General features: G+C 38.5%; 1 protein-coding gene and 1 long non-coding RNA gene across 3 annotated transcripts; one reads left to right on the plus strand and one right to left on the minus strand.

Moving 5' to 3' along the window:
- Window positions 1-981: 981 nt before the first annotated feature.
- Window positions 982-7,879, minus strand: LOC105946247. The gene is made up of 2 exons (XR_001169766.3): window positions 7,696-7,879; window positions 982-3,694 (listed from the first exon to the last, which is right to left on the minus strand). It is a non-coding gene; the product is annotated as an uncharacterized LOC105946247 (long non-coding RNA).
- hpf1 (histone PARylation factor 1) lies at window positions 7,852-15,513 on the plus strand. 2 transcript variants are annotated; one of them, XM_002933322.5, is made up of 8 exons: window positions 7,852-7,968; window positions 10,640-10,799; window positions 12,393-12,582; window positions 13,228-13,326; window positions 14,077-14,227; window positions 14,321-14,408; window positions 14,558-14,730; window positions 15,294-15,513. In XM_002933322.5, exons 1-8 carry the CDS (start codon window positions 7,879-7,881, stop codon window positions 15,423-15,425), a joined length of 1,083 nt encoding a protein of 360 aa, XP_002933368.3. In that variant the 5' UTR covers window positions 7,852-7,878; the 3' UTR covers window positions 15,426-15,513. The 2 variants fall into 2 exon arrangements, with proteins under 2 accessions (XP_002933368.3, XP_017951319.2); XM_018095830.2 differs by lacking the exon at window positions 7,852-7,968 and adding an exon at window positions 8,124-8,142.
- The last annotated feature ends 1,631 nt before the right edge of the window (window positions 15,514-17,144 follow it).

Here is a 17,144-nt window from a genome sequence, read left to right on the forward strand (position 1 = left end):
AACAGAGTGAATCGCTCTGATAAAAAAAAAGCTCAAGGCAAAATTTGTAAATCGTAAAAAGAACGGATACAGGAATAGCAAAACCATAGATTTGCATAGATATAATCTCCCTCAGTGTCTTTATGAGGCTGACTACATGTCCTGTTCAGCCACATTGGGCAAGTTCAACAAGGCATATAATGGTCTTGATTCTATTTTCATTAACTTGTGCCTTGAACCTAGTGGCACTTGTTGAATGCTGTAGCATTTTTAAAGGATTTTATTTCATTTAAAGGCACATTGCAGTGGATTTTTTTTTTTTTGCCTTATAAAGGCTTATACAGATGGGTGCAAGAGTCATGCATTTCATGTCTGTTATAATGCATAAAAACTTGCAATACAAAGTAAATTAAATTAATTTTAAATGCATTTTAAGTAAAAGAAGCCTATAAATAATTTTCTCCCTCTGTTTCCTACTGCATCGAGCAAAGATTGCTTCAAGGAGGAGATTTCAGAGATTCACTCCTTATATAGGCTGCCTCTCCCCCATCATAAGGCTCCTTCATTCCACTTGGAATTACTGTATATTCTTACACATACAGACATTTATGTTGCTTTAAAAACTTCTAAACCATGACAGTATGAAAGATCATATGATTAGGGATGAGCAAACCTTTTCGTTGGTAACGTTTTGCTGTGAAATTCGAGATTTCACCAGTGGTAAAAGATTTTCAGGAATCTGCACTCCATGTATTTTGTTTACCCCCCTCAAAAAAAAACATGTTTTTTGTGCAAGAAAAAACATGCAGCACTAGAATTTCACCACATGTTTTAGTTTGCAGAAAAAACTCAAAACACAGGAAAAAACCAGAACAAACCCAGGTGTCAATATTATGTTTTCTTTGCATTTCATATCAACCAATTAGATCAGAGCCCTCCCTCTGTCTAGCTAATACACTATCCGACTGTCTGGGTACCATGTTTGGAAATAAATTAGCAACATGGGATGCTTTTTTTATTTTCTAAACAAAGAACAGTTGGAGCACAGTGGCAAGGAGCTTCTCTCTAACAAGGACAATGTATATGCTATTGCAAAGCTAAACATTGCTTTACTGCAATGTAGTTTCACCTTCCCATGTACTCCAGTGCATTTGGAGAATTATCACTACATTTTCACTATTTTGCAAATTCCCCATGATTTCTCGAATGTTTCTGGAGAAACTGGACAGCTTTGCTCATGACTACATATAATGTTTAACTTGTGAAGATGAAAGCATATTAACCTAAACAGGTGCCAAACATTATATTGTTTAATATTGTAATCACTACCACTACCTGTGACTGTACTGACCTTTTCTATAATGAAGCATTGTGTTTGAACAATATGTGTGAACAATTATCCCCTCCAGCAGTCAATAGCATTTGAAATGTTTGAGTAAAAACATAAAATATACAGTACATCTTCGTGGTTTGTTAGTCTTGTATTTTGGGTTTTGGCTTGTCAAGGCACGCATTGCTGGAATACAGCTTGTATCACAAAAGAATGGGTAGAATGTACTGGTCTAAATCCAGAAATAACTGGAGTGGCTGTAATCAGTTGCTCTGCAGAGTGTTGTGGTTTAATCATAAGAGAAAAATGCAGTTTATATTGGGCTTGTTCTGCTATCAGTGACTGAAATAGCTCTGGCTTGCAAAAATAATACAGTAATGGAAGTACTTAGTAAAGCTCAAGAGTTAGCATTGTGTCCTGGGGTAATGCAGAATAATGCATAATCGTTCCATAAATAAACAGGCTGTAATAATGGAACTCAAATATCTTTTAGTATTAACCTGCAAATTAACTCTTTAGGGCAGGGGTGGCCAATACGTTGATCGCGGTCCACCAGTCGATCCACCAGTGGATTCCTGGTGGACCATGATCAAGCCGGGGATGTGGAAGTGCTGCGTGAATGTGTACATGCACTGCGTCACATACATACGCATTCACGCCGCACTTCTGCATTCCCCGGTCATCTGTCGATCGCGACTGTAATAGGTCTGGCCACCCCTGCTTTAGGGCATGTACCACTATTACATATAGGATAGACGTAGTTTAACACTACAATAAACTTGAGGTCCATGTGGTCTTGCAAAAGAACACAGAAACAACTTATTTCACAGTTACCAATATAACTTCTTCTATAGTAATCGTCAGTACTATACAAATTTAGAGCACAGGGGACAGCTATGTGTCAAGATACTAGGGCTAGGCCCTAGTTACCATAGTTTCCTCTTTTTCTGGGTCCCTATCTTGGTATCAGCCTCTACAATGGCCCCTACCTTACTCATCATTGGAGCCTCAGCAGCTTGACTAGTCTAACTCACTATCTCTCACCACCTACAGTGAGCTCCACTAACCTATCATTTTTTACCATAAAGGTGGCCATACATGCACCGATGATATTGTACAAAACCTTGTTCCATACGATATTCGGTGCGTGTACAGCGGCTCAACAAGGCAACTGATATCGCAAAAGTCTGCGGATATCTGTCGACTCGTCAATTGGCCAGGTTAAAAGATTTTGATCGGGTGCCATTGAAGGCGCCTGAGCAAAATCTACATTCAGGGCTGAATCTTGCAGAGGGAGGTAGAATTTCTATTGTTTCTATCTCCATATCTGAAAATTCAGCCCTGAACTTCAGTGGAGGGTGGGAAAGCCCTTTCATGCGACCAATGGTCACACAAAAGATAGAAAATTGCTGCATGTATGGCCACCTTAACTCTTCACTGCCAATGAGGTGGCAAGGCTCAGGCTCCCTGGCATCATTCACTTTTCTTTTCACATCAGCCAAAGAGGATATGAGACACTTCCTTATATAGTCTCTCCCTCTAAGTGACACTGAGAGGAACCTGCTCTAGAACCTCCTTAACTATTTCCACTCCATACAAAGTAATATATAAGGCACTATATAAACATTATCCATAAATATATGTGCTGTTAGCATCCTTCCTGCTTTAGGGCAATGACAAATGGGATGTTTAGTCTCCTGCAATAAATCCTGGCTACCGAGGATGACAAAACATCACTTGTTTCCTTCCCACTGGCTAAAATGCAAATTGCAGGTGTGAAAACATCAATGGTGTGGCTGCTTTCCCAGTGGGAAATTATTTTAAGTCGTGGGCCACTATTCTCCCGTGTCAATGTCTGCTTCCAGTGTCTGAGCTATCAGCTTCTCTTGGGGCTACTGTAAAGAGAATTGTCTAATGCAATTAAAATCAAATGAATATATAAGGGGTAATTATGAAATGATATCTGCCAATGGAAAAAAGCACTATGTGCCACAAGCTTTATACTTTATTCACCACTTCCGGCTAAAAGCCCTAATCTGTAACTAAATGGGACTATCATAAGTTTAAAGGTGAAGAGTCTTTGATATAAATATACAGTTACGCTGTAGTGGATGCTAAATTGTTCTTTTTTTCATAAAAAAAACAGGTTTCAAAAGGCTTCATCATCAGGTTTTACAATTTTTTTCCTGTTGTTTTTGATATATAAATGTGTGCTCCCTAAACCTAACCTACTGCAGAAGTACATTGCTGTCATTTAGAGTGGAGGTTTGTCACTGACGAACAATACTGCAGTAACTGAAGGGTTAAGCAGTCTCTTCATCAGTATTCAGCCACTGGGTTGCATCATGATGACATCATGGCCATGGATACTGCCATTTTGGAAGCCTGTAAAGACAGACAACATAGGTATGCTAAATGATATACAGTTCAGCAGGAAATTAACAACCATGTTTTTTCTAATTCATATAATTTTTACCAATTAATATTAGTTAATGTAAGGTTATGTATAAATGGGTGGTAGTTTTCTCATCTGTGTGCAGAGAACACTTGTATTCATGCAGTATTGTCTAACTTGTGCACTGCATAATTTAATAATTTCCTCATTTTACTATATAGTTTAACTAATATCATAAACTCTTTCATCTAGATCTGAGCTAGAAATTTGTGTTCCATCCAAGTGTCCTATTTTACCTATATGAGAATATGTTGGTATAAGGAATAATACTGATTAGTTACAGTTCACAGTTAATGTTCAATGCTGCATGGTTAAATTAGTTAGAAATTCTCTGAACATCCTCAGTAAAGTAAACCGTGAGTAGTGTTTTTCCTTGATGTAAAATTAATTACAGGTGCTCTCCTGGGTCCCACAACCACCTGCTGTGTGTTCCTTTCTATAAATACAATCAGCTGCCCAGTCCCACTGCACCTTACAAGAGTTCACAAAAAGAGCACTGGCATTTTCTGATAATGAGACAGTCACTGTATTCTATGAAAAGGTCACATATATTGATGCAATGGAAAATGTCCAACATTTTGTGAAATTACATAAATATGAATTTAACTGGACTGCATATCTTCCAGTTTAATTCTTAATGAAAGTAAATCCTCTTTTATATTGTATGCGAACATATTACAAGGAAACATTTTAAATAGTGTTTGACAAAATGTGCAGTGTAGACCTTTTTTTAATTAAGAGATTCTAAAATGAAATGACCTTATGAAAGGGAGGGGAAACTCTATATGAAGCAAAGATGCAGAAGTCGGCAAGTTTGTGAATATTCACAAATGTTTTTCTAAATGCAGTTGTCAGCAGTGTCACAAGGATTTGGTTCACAGAAATTTATTATCATTTGAAACATTACCTACATTAATAAATACATGTGGTTTGATTCAGAATCTTTAAGGCTACATGTTTTCTGTGTATTTACATCAGTGGAGAAAAGCTGATCCACTTCATTACATCCCCTGTATGTGGGTGCACAGAATTGGCCTGTCAGTGAACACACAGCATGGATTTCATCGCTGAATCACTAAAGTATGAATTTTTGTGCCCAAGGTCACATACAGATGGGCAATTTGCCCTGCGGTGGTGTTCTCCTGTGAATGTTGTGGGCCAACATAGATTTTGCTCCTCTTTTCAGCAGTTATGGGGCACTGGTGGTCACATTGTGTGTCATATTGGGGTGAATCTGTGTTGTAATGATTATGAATAAACTGACATGTTTTAAAAATAAGATATTTGCAATATAGTGAGTGACCTTATTACCACAGTCTTTTATACCCCAGATGGGACAATTTTCTATATTTATTGACCAGAGTATCATAATGTTGAGCTTTCTCTTTCTTTCTTAATTTCCAGCGGTGTACCATCCCATGTTGTTTATTAACTTTACAGGGACAAACGCTATTGATTGATGGTGTGGGTTCTAATTGTAATATAGATCTGCTACATGATCCTTCCCAAAATCTACACTGCGCTGTTGAAGTCGACATTTCTTATTTTTTTCACTCATTTTGCTGTGCCTTGATATCTGGGCCAGTCAGACTTCTTTTAAACAGACTAGTAATATTTGTTACCTGATTTTATTGTTGATATAAGTTTGCCAGAATTTTTATGAGTTAAGGTGACCATACACAGGCAGATTCCAGCTCCCTGATATCGGGAGAAGATCTGCTTGCTTGGTGACTTCGCCAAGCGAGTGGATCTTAGCGTGTATGGCCATCTTTATTTTCTTGATGCCATTTGATATCTTAAGCCACAGCAAAAAGTAGTCAGTTTCTAATTAGATCTAGACTGTTTTGAATAAAAGTCACAAACATTCCTCAACTAACATACAGTACATGTTTTCCTAAAATTTTAGGCTAGATTGGTTGAAATTCTACCACAACATGCTCAAGAACACACTGTTAAAAACAACAGTCTGACAGTGTAGCTATAGAAAAACACGAACTCTGTTCATCTTAAAGAAACTGTAAAGAAAAATAAAAGTGGGTAAATAGAAAGGCTGCACAAAATGAAAATGTTTTTAATATAGCTAGTTACCCAACAATGTAATCTATGGCTAAAGGCTGAAGTTAGCAGATAACAGCAAAGATTCAGTGAAAATAAAACCACATTTTAATGGCTCAGAGATTTTTTCAAAACATAATACAAAACAAATTCAAATGTATACTATACCACACAGTGACAGGGTACATCCTAGTGCCTCTCCTAACACGTTTCGCACAAAGTGCTTCATCAGAGGAGACCTCCTCTGATGAAGCACTTTGTGCGAAACGCGTTAGGAAATTTGTTTATATGGAATAAAGTTTAGATTATAATGGAAAATAGTAATAATAATCTGTGACATCAGCTATAGGATTTGGCATATTACGAGAAGACACATAGATGGGAGCAGGTATTTCATGTAAAACCACAGATGTCAAGTAATTTATTAAAACAGCCTAATATAAAAAGCATGGGAAAAAAAACCTCAAGAGCCTCCTTTTTGGAAGAATATTTACGAGCTTACATGTGAAAAAAATAATTTTAGATGTTTGTATTAGTGTTTTTAATGGTTTTTACACTTAAAGAAGAATGAATGTAAAAATATAATGCCTGCCCCTATAGTAGGTCTCTGATACTACTAGAAGATCGCTATGTTTTTAGTCCATAAAATCCTTTTATTAAAAAGTTTTACCTGTTCCTAATCTGCATCCTGTCTTTAGTAACACTGCCGCCATCTTAGTAAAGGAAGCGCTGACCACAAATCGCTAATGCGCATGCGCACAAAATCTGTCCACTTGTCCCGAGCTGTGCGTTATTGCTGAGAGGAGAACTTAGTTTTATAGGCATGTGCGATAGATAAAAATCGGCTCATGTGACTTACAGTAAGGCTGCCGGCGGCAGCAGGGAGGAGACAGAGCGTTAACTCCTGGACTCGCTATCTTCAAGCAGCGCATTTGCTACTGAATGCCAGCAGGCACACAAGAATAAGCCAGCGCTATAAGTTATACAAAAGGATGCCTTTATAAGAGTTGTATTTTTTAACCTTTCAAACTTACAAACTTTAGTAACTGGGCCCCTTATTGGACACCCCACAACCACAAGGTGGAGTAGTAGAGATAAGGGCAAGGGAGCGTCTTGAGAGGAAACTTCGTATGCCATACCACCAGCCATTTACATTTTAGCCGGTGGGATGGCATTTCGGGGAGATAAGTCGCCCGCAACAAAGGAGATTTGTTGCACGCTGACTAATCTTCCCTTGTGTCACAGCCCTAAGCCATGAATTTTGCTTTACTTGTGATTGTAGATTGTAAGATTGTAAGCTTTATTGGGCAAGACTCTCTTCACCTCTTGTATCGGTTATTGATTGCTTTATATGTTACTCTGTATGTCCATTGTATGAAACTCACTTATTGTACAGTGCTGCAGAATATGTTGGCACTTTATAAATAAATGTTATTAATAATAATAATTAGGGTTGCCACCTTTTTTTGTAACACAGTACTGGCCTTTCGATATTATCTTTCTTCCTTATTTACATTGACAGCAGACATCAGTTTTACTAGCCAGGTTAGTAACGTTCCAGCCAGGGGGCAACCTTATTTGCCACCACTGCCCTAGGCCCTGAGCTTCAGCCCCAGCCTTTACAGACTTCTGTATCCAACAAACAAGCCCCTCCAACCCTTTAATAATTCTCAGCCCTATCACATTTATACCAGAATACTTCATTTAAGCAGAACATCATAAAAATGCTTGCAAATATAAAATTCCGAGACCATTTTTAGAACTGCACAGTGCGATAATCTTGTATGAATTTCCTTTATTCTCTATTCTTACTTGGACAACTGGGTTGTTTGGAGTAAGCCTGCCCTCTAGTGGTTTAATTAGAGTTACACCTTACCAGCTCAAGAAGAATGTAATTTTGTCCCGTTTACAGGCATGTTATGCCTTGATGTAAGAGGTTCACTGTCCGCTATTCTTGCCTTAGCTTTGCTTATTTTATGAAATACGTGGCCCCCTGCGAGCTACCGCCAGGCTCTAACAAAAGGCGCCATGCGTGAGGTGAAGCGAAGGGCACGTTGTGATGACGTCACTGGAAGTGCGCGGAAGAGGCAGGAGACCTGTCATGGCTGGAGGCGGGAAAGGGAAAAGGAAAAAGCCGGCTGCTCAGCAGGTGAGAGCTAGGGGTAAAATGTCTGGAACATAACGAAAAGCGCTTGCAAACTAGCTCCTTAATTGTCTCGTAAGGTGGAACATACGCGAAGATACGCGGTCCAGTATGTGTGGCTCAGAAGAGAGTATAAAGCACAGTGTATCTGGTGCTCACATGAAATTAGTATTTTGACAGGTATAATAAATGTATTTCCAAATATTGACATTACCTCACGTTGCTGGCCTTTTAAAGAGAATCTATACCCAAATATTTGATCAATGAATTGTATATATTTTTAACTTTATATTATGCTACTGGGATTCACAGCACTGTACGGTTTGACTTTATAGAAAAGTACACACAGACAGGACAAGTATATAAAAACACGACACTTTTTTAAATTGAAGATATTTTTGTTATTAAGTGTGGAATCTACACACGGGCCGATTCTAGCTGCTGATATCGGTCCCACAGATTCGCCAGCTAATCGGCCTGTGTATGGGGACTACTAACGGGCCTGCCCGACCGATATCTAGTCGGATCGGGGACCGCATTGGCTCAATCATGTGGCCCCCGGACCAACTTTGCCTATGCCCGTCATTATAATTTGATCGTTTGGCCCCAGGGCCCACCCGTAGCGAGCGGATCTTAAGGTGTATGGGCACCTTAAGGGGCAGAGGAGTGAAAGGCTTTGAATGTTAGCAGTAGGGTTTGTATGCTATCCTTTGCTTAACAGGCAGCCACGATAAAGCTAGATTTTACCAGCGGTTGAGTGGGTTCCCTCTTAGGAGAGATTGGGAGGGTTCACCAGAGGTTTAGCTTGATTGCAGGGAGAGAGGTTAGTAGTAAGTTGGAATAGGATAAGGGCATGGGTGAGTATTTTAGCAGTTGCTTGAGAAAGAAAGGGGGGTGCCTTGGCAATGTTGCAAGGATAAAGGGCAGGTTTTGGACTGGTTTCCCTCAGCACTTTTGCTAATGCCATTTCACTTTATTATTAGTGGCTTTTGAGATTGCATTTTTAGACTTGTAATAGGCTTATGGCTCAGCTGAGAAGCAGCAATCAGAGGTTAACTGAATACAGAAAGTGCATAGATGGTTAGGGCCTTCCACAATTGTTCTTGAGCTAAGCCGGCTGTATACAATTTTAAGCAAGACTAGGGGGGGAATTCACAAAAGATAGATGTTTGTGAATTAGGTGGAAAATCCGACAAATCTATCTATCTCCACTTTTGTGAATTTGTCTTTTAAACAGACAGTTTTCAGATTTTGTCATTTTCCAGACATTTTTTTTATGAATTTGCCTTTAGCTGTTAGTAAATCTGTCTGTGCCTCCAAACCCAGTCCCACAGCTACAGGAGCCTTCGGGGTAAGGATTTTACCAGCAGGATTTTGCATTTTATATGCCATTTCACTTTGGGGGCATTTCCTGAGGGGTAATTTTTAGTTTGCCCAGGGAAACTATACATCATTTTTTCAGGACAATCTGGGCTTTATAATGTTTTCTATATTTCTGTGTAATTCCACTTCTGTAACAAGATTTAAGGGTCTAAATACCGTCTTCTCTAGCCCCTGCTCATTACTGGGCAGCAGCAATCCAGCCCCCACACCTACATGCCCAGTGAATAGAGCTCCAACAGGACTAGGGCCCACTGGGTTTTTATCCAGTGCCCTGTTGGGCCAGTCCAACCCTGTACCCCAATATCCCAGTTTGGGTGCTAGTGTGTATGTGCCACCAAGATGGCTGCTGGGAGCAGGTGGGGGCCAATGCTGTCAGGCAGCTCTGTAGTTCTGGACAGGCTATGGGGGCACAGATAAGTTGGGGCAAATGTCAGTGAAGTGGTTAAAGAGGGGGCACTGCTGCTAAAACTAAAAATTTGCCTGGGAGGCTTTACTTTTCCTTTTAATAAAAATGTTTACAATATATTCACGCAAAATGTTATTATTGTCTCATTGATTAAGCTAAAACTAGCATAGCAATGCAAATGTGAGGTAAAAACTTTTTATATATAAGATATAAATTAAACTTTTTTTAATCAGTGTTTTACTTGTTTATAAAATGTTAATGAGGCTTTTGCACCTATTGTTCTAGGGTTAGACAGAAACTTGTCCCCTAACAATAGGCTGCTAATCCCCATTAATATGTTACTGACCCCCCAATGGGGCCCCTACCTTAGGTGTGAAATGGAGACTGGGGGAAACCAAACAAAACAGAAGAGCTTAGAATTGGTCTGACAGAGTTACACTGAGCTTTACTCCATTTTGAAAATGTCGGGGGAAAAATGTTGTTAAAACGTCGTATAAATGTCGTTTAAACGACAAATTCACAAAAGTGTTTGTAAACTGTCTTTCTTTCACCAAAAACAGAAAAGTGGCGGTTGAGTCGGAATTTAGGCGGATTTCTGTTTGTGAATCTGGAGAAAGTGTTTTCCACCACTTTTACTCCAAAAGAGGGCTATCTCCACTTTTGTGAATTCCCCCCTAGATGTTTTAGGCCAAAGGTGGCCCTTCAGAAGAATGATCTGAATGTTTTAAAATCCATCCCCTGTATTACATGAGAAAGAAAGGGTAAATGGCCCACAGCATGGAAAATCTAGAACAACACAGTCCAAGTGCACAATTGAGTTATTTTACAGCATTTCTGTTATGTAACTAAAATCCTTGATACTGATGTTTTAAATGTTCTTCTTAACAGTGTGAAGAACCGTGTGATGCAAAAAAGAGGCACTCGGGCAGATCAGAGGTTTCGAAGGATGTACAACAAGAGGTAGAGGCCCAGTATCGGCTCACCATGCCTGAGGATTTCTACCAGTTTTGGGCTTTTTGTGCAGATATTGACTCAGAAGCACCAAGTGGTAAAGTGTATTTCTTGAACGTCTGCAGTTTTATACTGTGTATAAATACTAGATCTGGGGGGTACAGGAGGTACTTCAGTAAGGGGTTCTTGGGACAGGGGACCCAAAGAGAAGAGAATGAGATTTACAAAAGAATGGGGCTTGTGGGTGGATTTTGTCACATAGGCGTGTGTCCAGGTCTGGTCAATGGTGATCGTGCTGGGTGCACTTAGAAGGAAAAAGATTGCTACATGATTCTCTCTGAAAAGTACCCTGGACCAGTGCAGTTTTCTGCTAATAGAAGCACTGGCCCTGGGAACTAAGTTAGTGATTATAACCAGTAGGGGGTGTCTAACATTTGGCACCTTTCAGTGAGTTATACTTTCCATCTCCTTTACGCATAAACATTTGACTTTGTTTATAATAATAATAATAATGATGATGATAATAAAAGAGTGTTTAAAAAGCACCAACATATTCTGCAGCTCGGAACAACAAATGCTCAGTCAGTTTGAGGGACACATTTTATTGCAGTCTTCACCCAAATTAAATGGATATATTGTCAGGGTAAAAGGGGTTTACTTATACTTAAAATAATTTGTTTTGCTGTGTAAAATAGTGTATTTTTAAAAAATTTTACTTTGCCGTACTTTTGAAACAGATTATTTTGGTATTTGTGTGGGGAAGTTGTATTTCCTCCTTTTTAAAAGAAAAAAAAAAAATCTTCCTCCTTTCTTTGATAGTTTGAATGTTTGTTTGTTTTTTTTAGTGCCAGACAAAACAGGTCAAAAGATCCTCATTGAAGTCAGCAGCTGGTCAGATAGTATGTGCCATTAACCTTAGAATGGAAAAGCTTGTGATGAGACACAGAAAACAAACCATATAGAAATCTAACCCCCATATATAATAAAAGGCACTAAGTTTGCCCGGGAGCATTTACCCATAGCAACCAATAAGATGTTTGCTTTTAAGCAGTAAATGCTTCCTGCTGATTGGTTATAGGTTACTTCTCCCGGGCAAACTTAGTCTTTTAGGGGGCTATGTAATAAAAGACACTGACTCTAATATGGCATGGAATAATAGCATTATATAAGAATTTAAGTTCAGAAGTTATGGCAGCACGATTGCTTAGTGGATAGCACCTCTGCCTTGCGGCACTGGGATCCAAAGTTTAATTTCAGCTTTGACGCTGTCTGCAAGGAGTTGAATGTTCTCCCTGTGTCTTTTTGGGTGTACTCTGGGTTCCTCCCATGCTCAAAAACATACAGACAGCTTAATTGGCTGCTGATAAAAATTGACCATAGTGTTGCTGAATGTGATAGGGACCTTAGATTGTAAGCTCTTCTAAAGCAGGGACTGATGTACAAGCTGTATGGTGTTAAACAATGTGGAAATGTTTCTGTGCTATATAAATACCAGGAAATACATTAAATAAATTATACAGTTGACCATCAAAAGCTTAAGTATTCAAAACTTGGATGTGCAGACCTCACTGAGCAAAATTTTGTACAGTATAAGGAAGGTACCTGACATTCGATGGGTGGTGGTGTATATTATTTACTGGGACACAGGGCAAGACACCAAGAATAAGAGATTTATTGCTGTTGTTTTTAGATGTTCTGCAGTCAAGCCTTGGGTTGCAGCTTGTTGGCCCTTATGATATTATTTCTGGTAAGCACAAGATAACCAAAAAGGAAGCCGAAATAAACTACAATTTGCACTGGAGGTTCTATTATGATCCACCTGAATTTCAGACTATCCTGGTGGGGGATAGCAAAACACAGTTTCATATGGGGTATTACAGGTAAGCAGAATGCAGTTCCAATGTAAGTCACAGTAAACCAATGTCTAAAATACAAAAAGCCTACGCGATACGACATAGCTATATCAATGGCCGGTTTCTGTACTGTGTGATGTCTTATAATATATATGATATATATATCTTCTGTTAGGGAACTAGCCATTGTCAGACACCCGGCAAGCTCTGTTTATTTTTGTGTTTGTATGCATTGATAATAAAGGCTATTCATCTCTGCATACACCAGATTCTTTTATGTGATTTTTTTTAAATGGCAGAAGATTAGAGTTTATATCATACCTATTAAATAGAGTTTAAACTCATTTACTTTAGGGGTATTTCCTAGGGGATCTGTTAGTTTACAAGGACATTTATATGTTGTTTTTTCATGACAACCTAAGCTTCCTAAATCTGCATGAATTTGTGTATTTCCACTCCTGTATCAAAATTTAGGACACTCGGTACCGATAAAAAGCATTTTATGTTAATCACGCACTCTCCATTACCTTAATGCAAACATTGGCTTGGTCTAAATACAGAAACGTCACCATTAATACAAATAATCGGCCATCCAAATGCTTTTATTGTTCCGCATCAATAAATTCATATTAAGGCATATATACAGCTCTTATTTTCTTCCCCTTCATTCAGGGACTCTCCTGAAGATCTTCCTGTCTTTGTTGGAGCCAATGAAGCCGCTAAAGGATGTCAAATTACTCAGCTTGGAGATAATGTATTTTCTGCTGTCAAGTAAGTTTCTTTTCCCTAGAGAAGATCTTTCATACTGCCGAGCACAGAAGAGAACAAAAATGGCATTGGTATTAAAATAGATATTTAAGTGGTTTGTCCACCTTTCGGAAATAATGAAACCATTCATTTGCATCCCTATGATGCTTTCCTAACTGCTGCTGACTCCTTAGCTGTTCTGTTTCCTTTACAGCGATATCTAGCATGGTACTGTTTTTGTGAAACAAAACAATTTTTCAGTGTGAATGAAATGTATAACCCATTCCAGATACCTTGTGCTTCGGTTTAAACAACAAAAAAAAAATACTTAACTCTGGAGCGCCCTCCTCTGTCCAGATTTCTCAGATGAGGTCTTATGGGGTAAAATAAAATAAATAAAAAAAAAATGGTACTGTGATACTCCCAAAACAACTGGTGTTAAGGGCACAATGAGCCCTTCATCTCTTCAGCTTTAGCCTCTGATTTTGCTGAATCAACTGCTTTGTTACGTAGTACAACAACAATATGATATTCACAATAGGGTCCAATAACTTTGAAAGTGAGAGGAAGCTGGAGAAGGCGAATGAGACCCAAACATATGGGGAAATTGTTGAACTGTTTTATAACATTACAAGCTGTTTGGAGGGCATTATATACAGGCCTGTGCTAACTGCCAGCTTATTGCAATTGCTGAGTTTGGGTTTTTATGTTTTCTTTATGTATCAAATTACTTCCCGGCAGTAGTAGTAAATGTGTATATATTCTGTCCTCTAGGCAATATGCTTCCAACAAGCTTAAGGAAGTTACAGACAGAAATCTATCCAGCACAATTAAAGATCTGATAGCGAAGCTGACTGCACAAGCTGAAGATTTGGGTTACTCGTTGGAGCAAAAGTCTGCAACCATGAAACGACGGGAGAAGAAAGTATGTTGCATTTTATCTTCTCCAAAGTGCTTAATTAGAAAAGGGAATGATGATGCAAGTATATTAATTTTTAACCTACTCTGTGTTATTTAGGTTGTAACAAAGTCATTCCATGGTGCAGGTCTTGTGGTACCAGTTGATAAGAATGATGTTGGGTACAGGGAGCTTCCTGAGACAGATGGTATGTTGGACGTTTTTTTAAAAAGGGGTTTTTAATATCATATATAAAATGTTGCATAATATAGGCAAATGTAATCCTGGGATGTAAAGTCCTTCCAATGTATGGTTTCCTATTACTGAAGCTATTAAATCACCTGCCCCTGGATTTAGGAAACCTGAAACGAATTTGCAAGAACATTGTGGAAGCTCCAAATGATGAGAAAAGAATGAAAGCTTTTGCTCCAATCCAAGAGATGATAACTTATGTTCAGTTTGCAAATGATGAATGTGATTACGGTATGGGGTATGAACTTGGAATGGACCTCTTCTGTTATGGATCCTATGTAAGTAAAGCTACAGAGACTTTTACATTAAATACATATGGGGAAATTGGCAACCTGGGGTTACCCAGAAACTGAATTTTGAGTTAATGATTAAAACTAAAAAAACAGCCTTAAGTTAGGCTGAACAGGCAGATATTAGGTGCCAATTTGCCTCCTTCAGACAGAGTCGGCAGCTTAGCTGCCCATTTATGGGGAACTCAGACAGGCCTACCTGACCGATATCTGACTGGAAATCAGCCTCATGTTGATTGGACACAATTTGGAGAGATGAAGAGTACCGGCTTGTTGATCTGGCACTTGCTCCAACGACCGCTTTCCCTATTGTGATGATTGCTTGGCCCTTAAAAAGTCAGTGTGTCGGCAATCCAGGGTTTACTAGATATAGGCGGTGCAAAATCAAGGTTACTGACTTAAACAGCTGTAAAGGCAAAAGCCTAAAACTGCTAATATTGCAGAAACCATGAACCACTTTTTTCTCTAGATCGCCTTTAAGGCAGCTTTTATTTTATTTATATCAATGGTTAACATAATATGAATAGTGACATTTATTTTCTTTTTTGCAGTATTTTCACAAAGTAGCTAGGCAGCTTCTGCCCTTGGCTTACAAGCTATTGGAGAGAAACCTATTTGGAGAAATAATAGAATCTCACCTGGCAAACAGAAAGAAAGAGAATGTTAACCAACTGGTAACATAGCAAGCTCTGCCTACAACTCTGTTTTATATTTGTTTCCTGTTATATGTGTATTTCACGAAGTTAGTTTTGTAATAAAAATGTAAGAATATTTCTTGGGCTTTTTTTTGGATAATTCTATATTTTGTTGGTATCTTTTTCTTGGAGATTAATTGATGCTGCAAACTTAGACATATGACTTATTATATAATGTGGACCAAGGAACAACCACCATGATGGAGCCCTTTAATTCTTAATTGCTGCTAAATTATCGTAATTGACATTCATAATAAGGCCGGGGAGGGTTCCTGGCCTGAAATATAACAGTGGCTATAATGTGAGCACAAATTGCCTGCTTGTTTGTCCAGCAATTATCAAAAAGTCAAAGCAGGAATTACTTCCTATTGGTACCGCACCACTCCACTTAAATGTCCTTGCTGCTCCCTTAAATGCAGTCCTCACTCGTGACCGGAAAAATAACTGTACAAATCTAAAAAAGGGAGAAGGGAGCGTACATAGAGTAATAACTTAAAGGAGATATTAAGTCCAACCAAAAAATAGTATAATAAGTATTGTTATATTTAGTTCACCCAAAGTGTATAAAAGGCAAGTTTATTCCCCTTTTTGGGTGGTAATTCATAATATGCCACAGGGGAGTGTGTATCATTATCCAATATACGGCTTCTCTTCAAAAATAAAATCAAAGATGGTGCAATACGGTTTATTTAGTTGAATAAACGTTAAGTAGAAGTGCCTACTCACAAGAGGTGCAGTCTCGTGTATAATACATTGGCGATAACCCAAACTCTCCTAGTATTGTTTCTGTTTTTACACTCATTTTACTTTTCACGTAAAAATCATTTGTTTGGCGACCTCGCCATGCAACAGATCTTTTAGTCTATGCCCAGCTTTATTCTTCCTATTCATGCTTACTTGTATGAGAAGAGAACTTGTAGCCCTGTATGGCCAATCCCAACTCATTGCATATGGATCAGCCAGGTTTGAAAATATCATTTGCTGATTCACCATGTAGGCGAGTACAATGGATGGTCAGAGGAGGAAGTAGAGAGAAGCTGCAGATCCTCTTCAGTTCGTGCTTTTTGACCAAACAGTTGGAATAATACTGAGCATAGCCCAAAGTACACTTTGTTTGACCTATGGGATGATATTTTGGAGGGTATATGCAGTCTGCCCGTGTATGGCGACCTTTTGTCCCTTGTTTTTAATACCAGTTTCAATGTGTAAAGGACTTTCCTTATACCACTCTTCTATCTGTAGCAGAGTTTTTACATTTTTCATGTTAACAAGTAGGCTTCATCTGTTTGATTTCCCCTTTGCCGCTCTCTAGTATTCTGGATCCTCTGCATGTTATTTCTTAAAAGTCTTGCTTTTTCACTGTTAATCCTATTGCAGACTTTGCTCTCTGATGCAGTGTGGAGGGGATGTTCCAGAACACATTGCATACAAGTTAAAATGCGACAGCCAGAATGGGCACCTCATTATAATGACAAGTCAAATACAAGCTTTATCATACATGACTTTAATATCTACATTTTAAAATGTTACAGTTGTCAGAAAGGGGGACGGGGTTAGACTGTCAAATGTAGCTTTCTACTTAATAAATAAGACAAAGATCAGTATTAAGTAAGAGTAATGTTAATCAAAATGCTTTTGGGTAGCATTATAAAATCTGACACCCTGATACAATGACATAAGGCTGCCCATTATCACATTTAATTGTAT

The sequence above is a fragment of the Xenopus tropicalis genome, chromosome 1, assembly GCF_000004195.4.
Source record: "Xenopus tropicalis strain Nigerian chromosome 1, UCB_Xtro_10.0, whole genome shotgun sequence".
Taxonomy (NCBI): Eukaryota; Metazoa; Chordata; class Amphibia; order Anura; family Pipidae; genus Xenopus; species Xenopus tropicalis.

Excerpts from the sequence above, each read along its gene's own strand:
- hpf1 (XM_002933322.5), top strand. The coding sequence starts at position 7,879 with ATGACGTCACTGGAAGTGCGCGGAAGAGGCAGGAGACCTGTCATGGCT. Across the intron at positions 13,327-14,076 it reads AATGTATTTTCTGCTGTCAA|GCAATATGCTTCCAACAAGC; the intron begins GTAAGTTTCTTT and ends TCTGTCCTCTAG. Across the intron at positions 14,228-14,320 it reads TGAAACGACGGGAGAAGAAA|GTTGTAACAAAGTCATTCCA; the intron begins GTATGTTGCATT and ends TGTGTTATTTAG.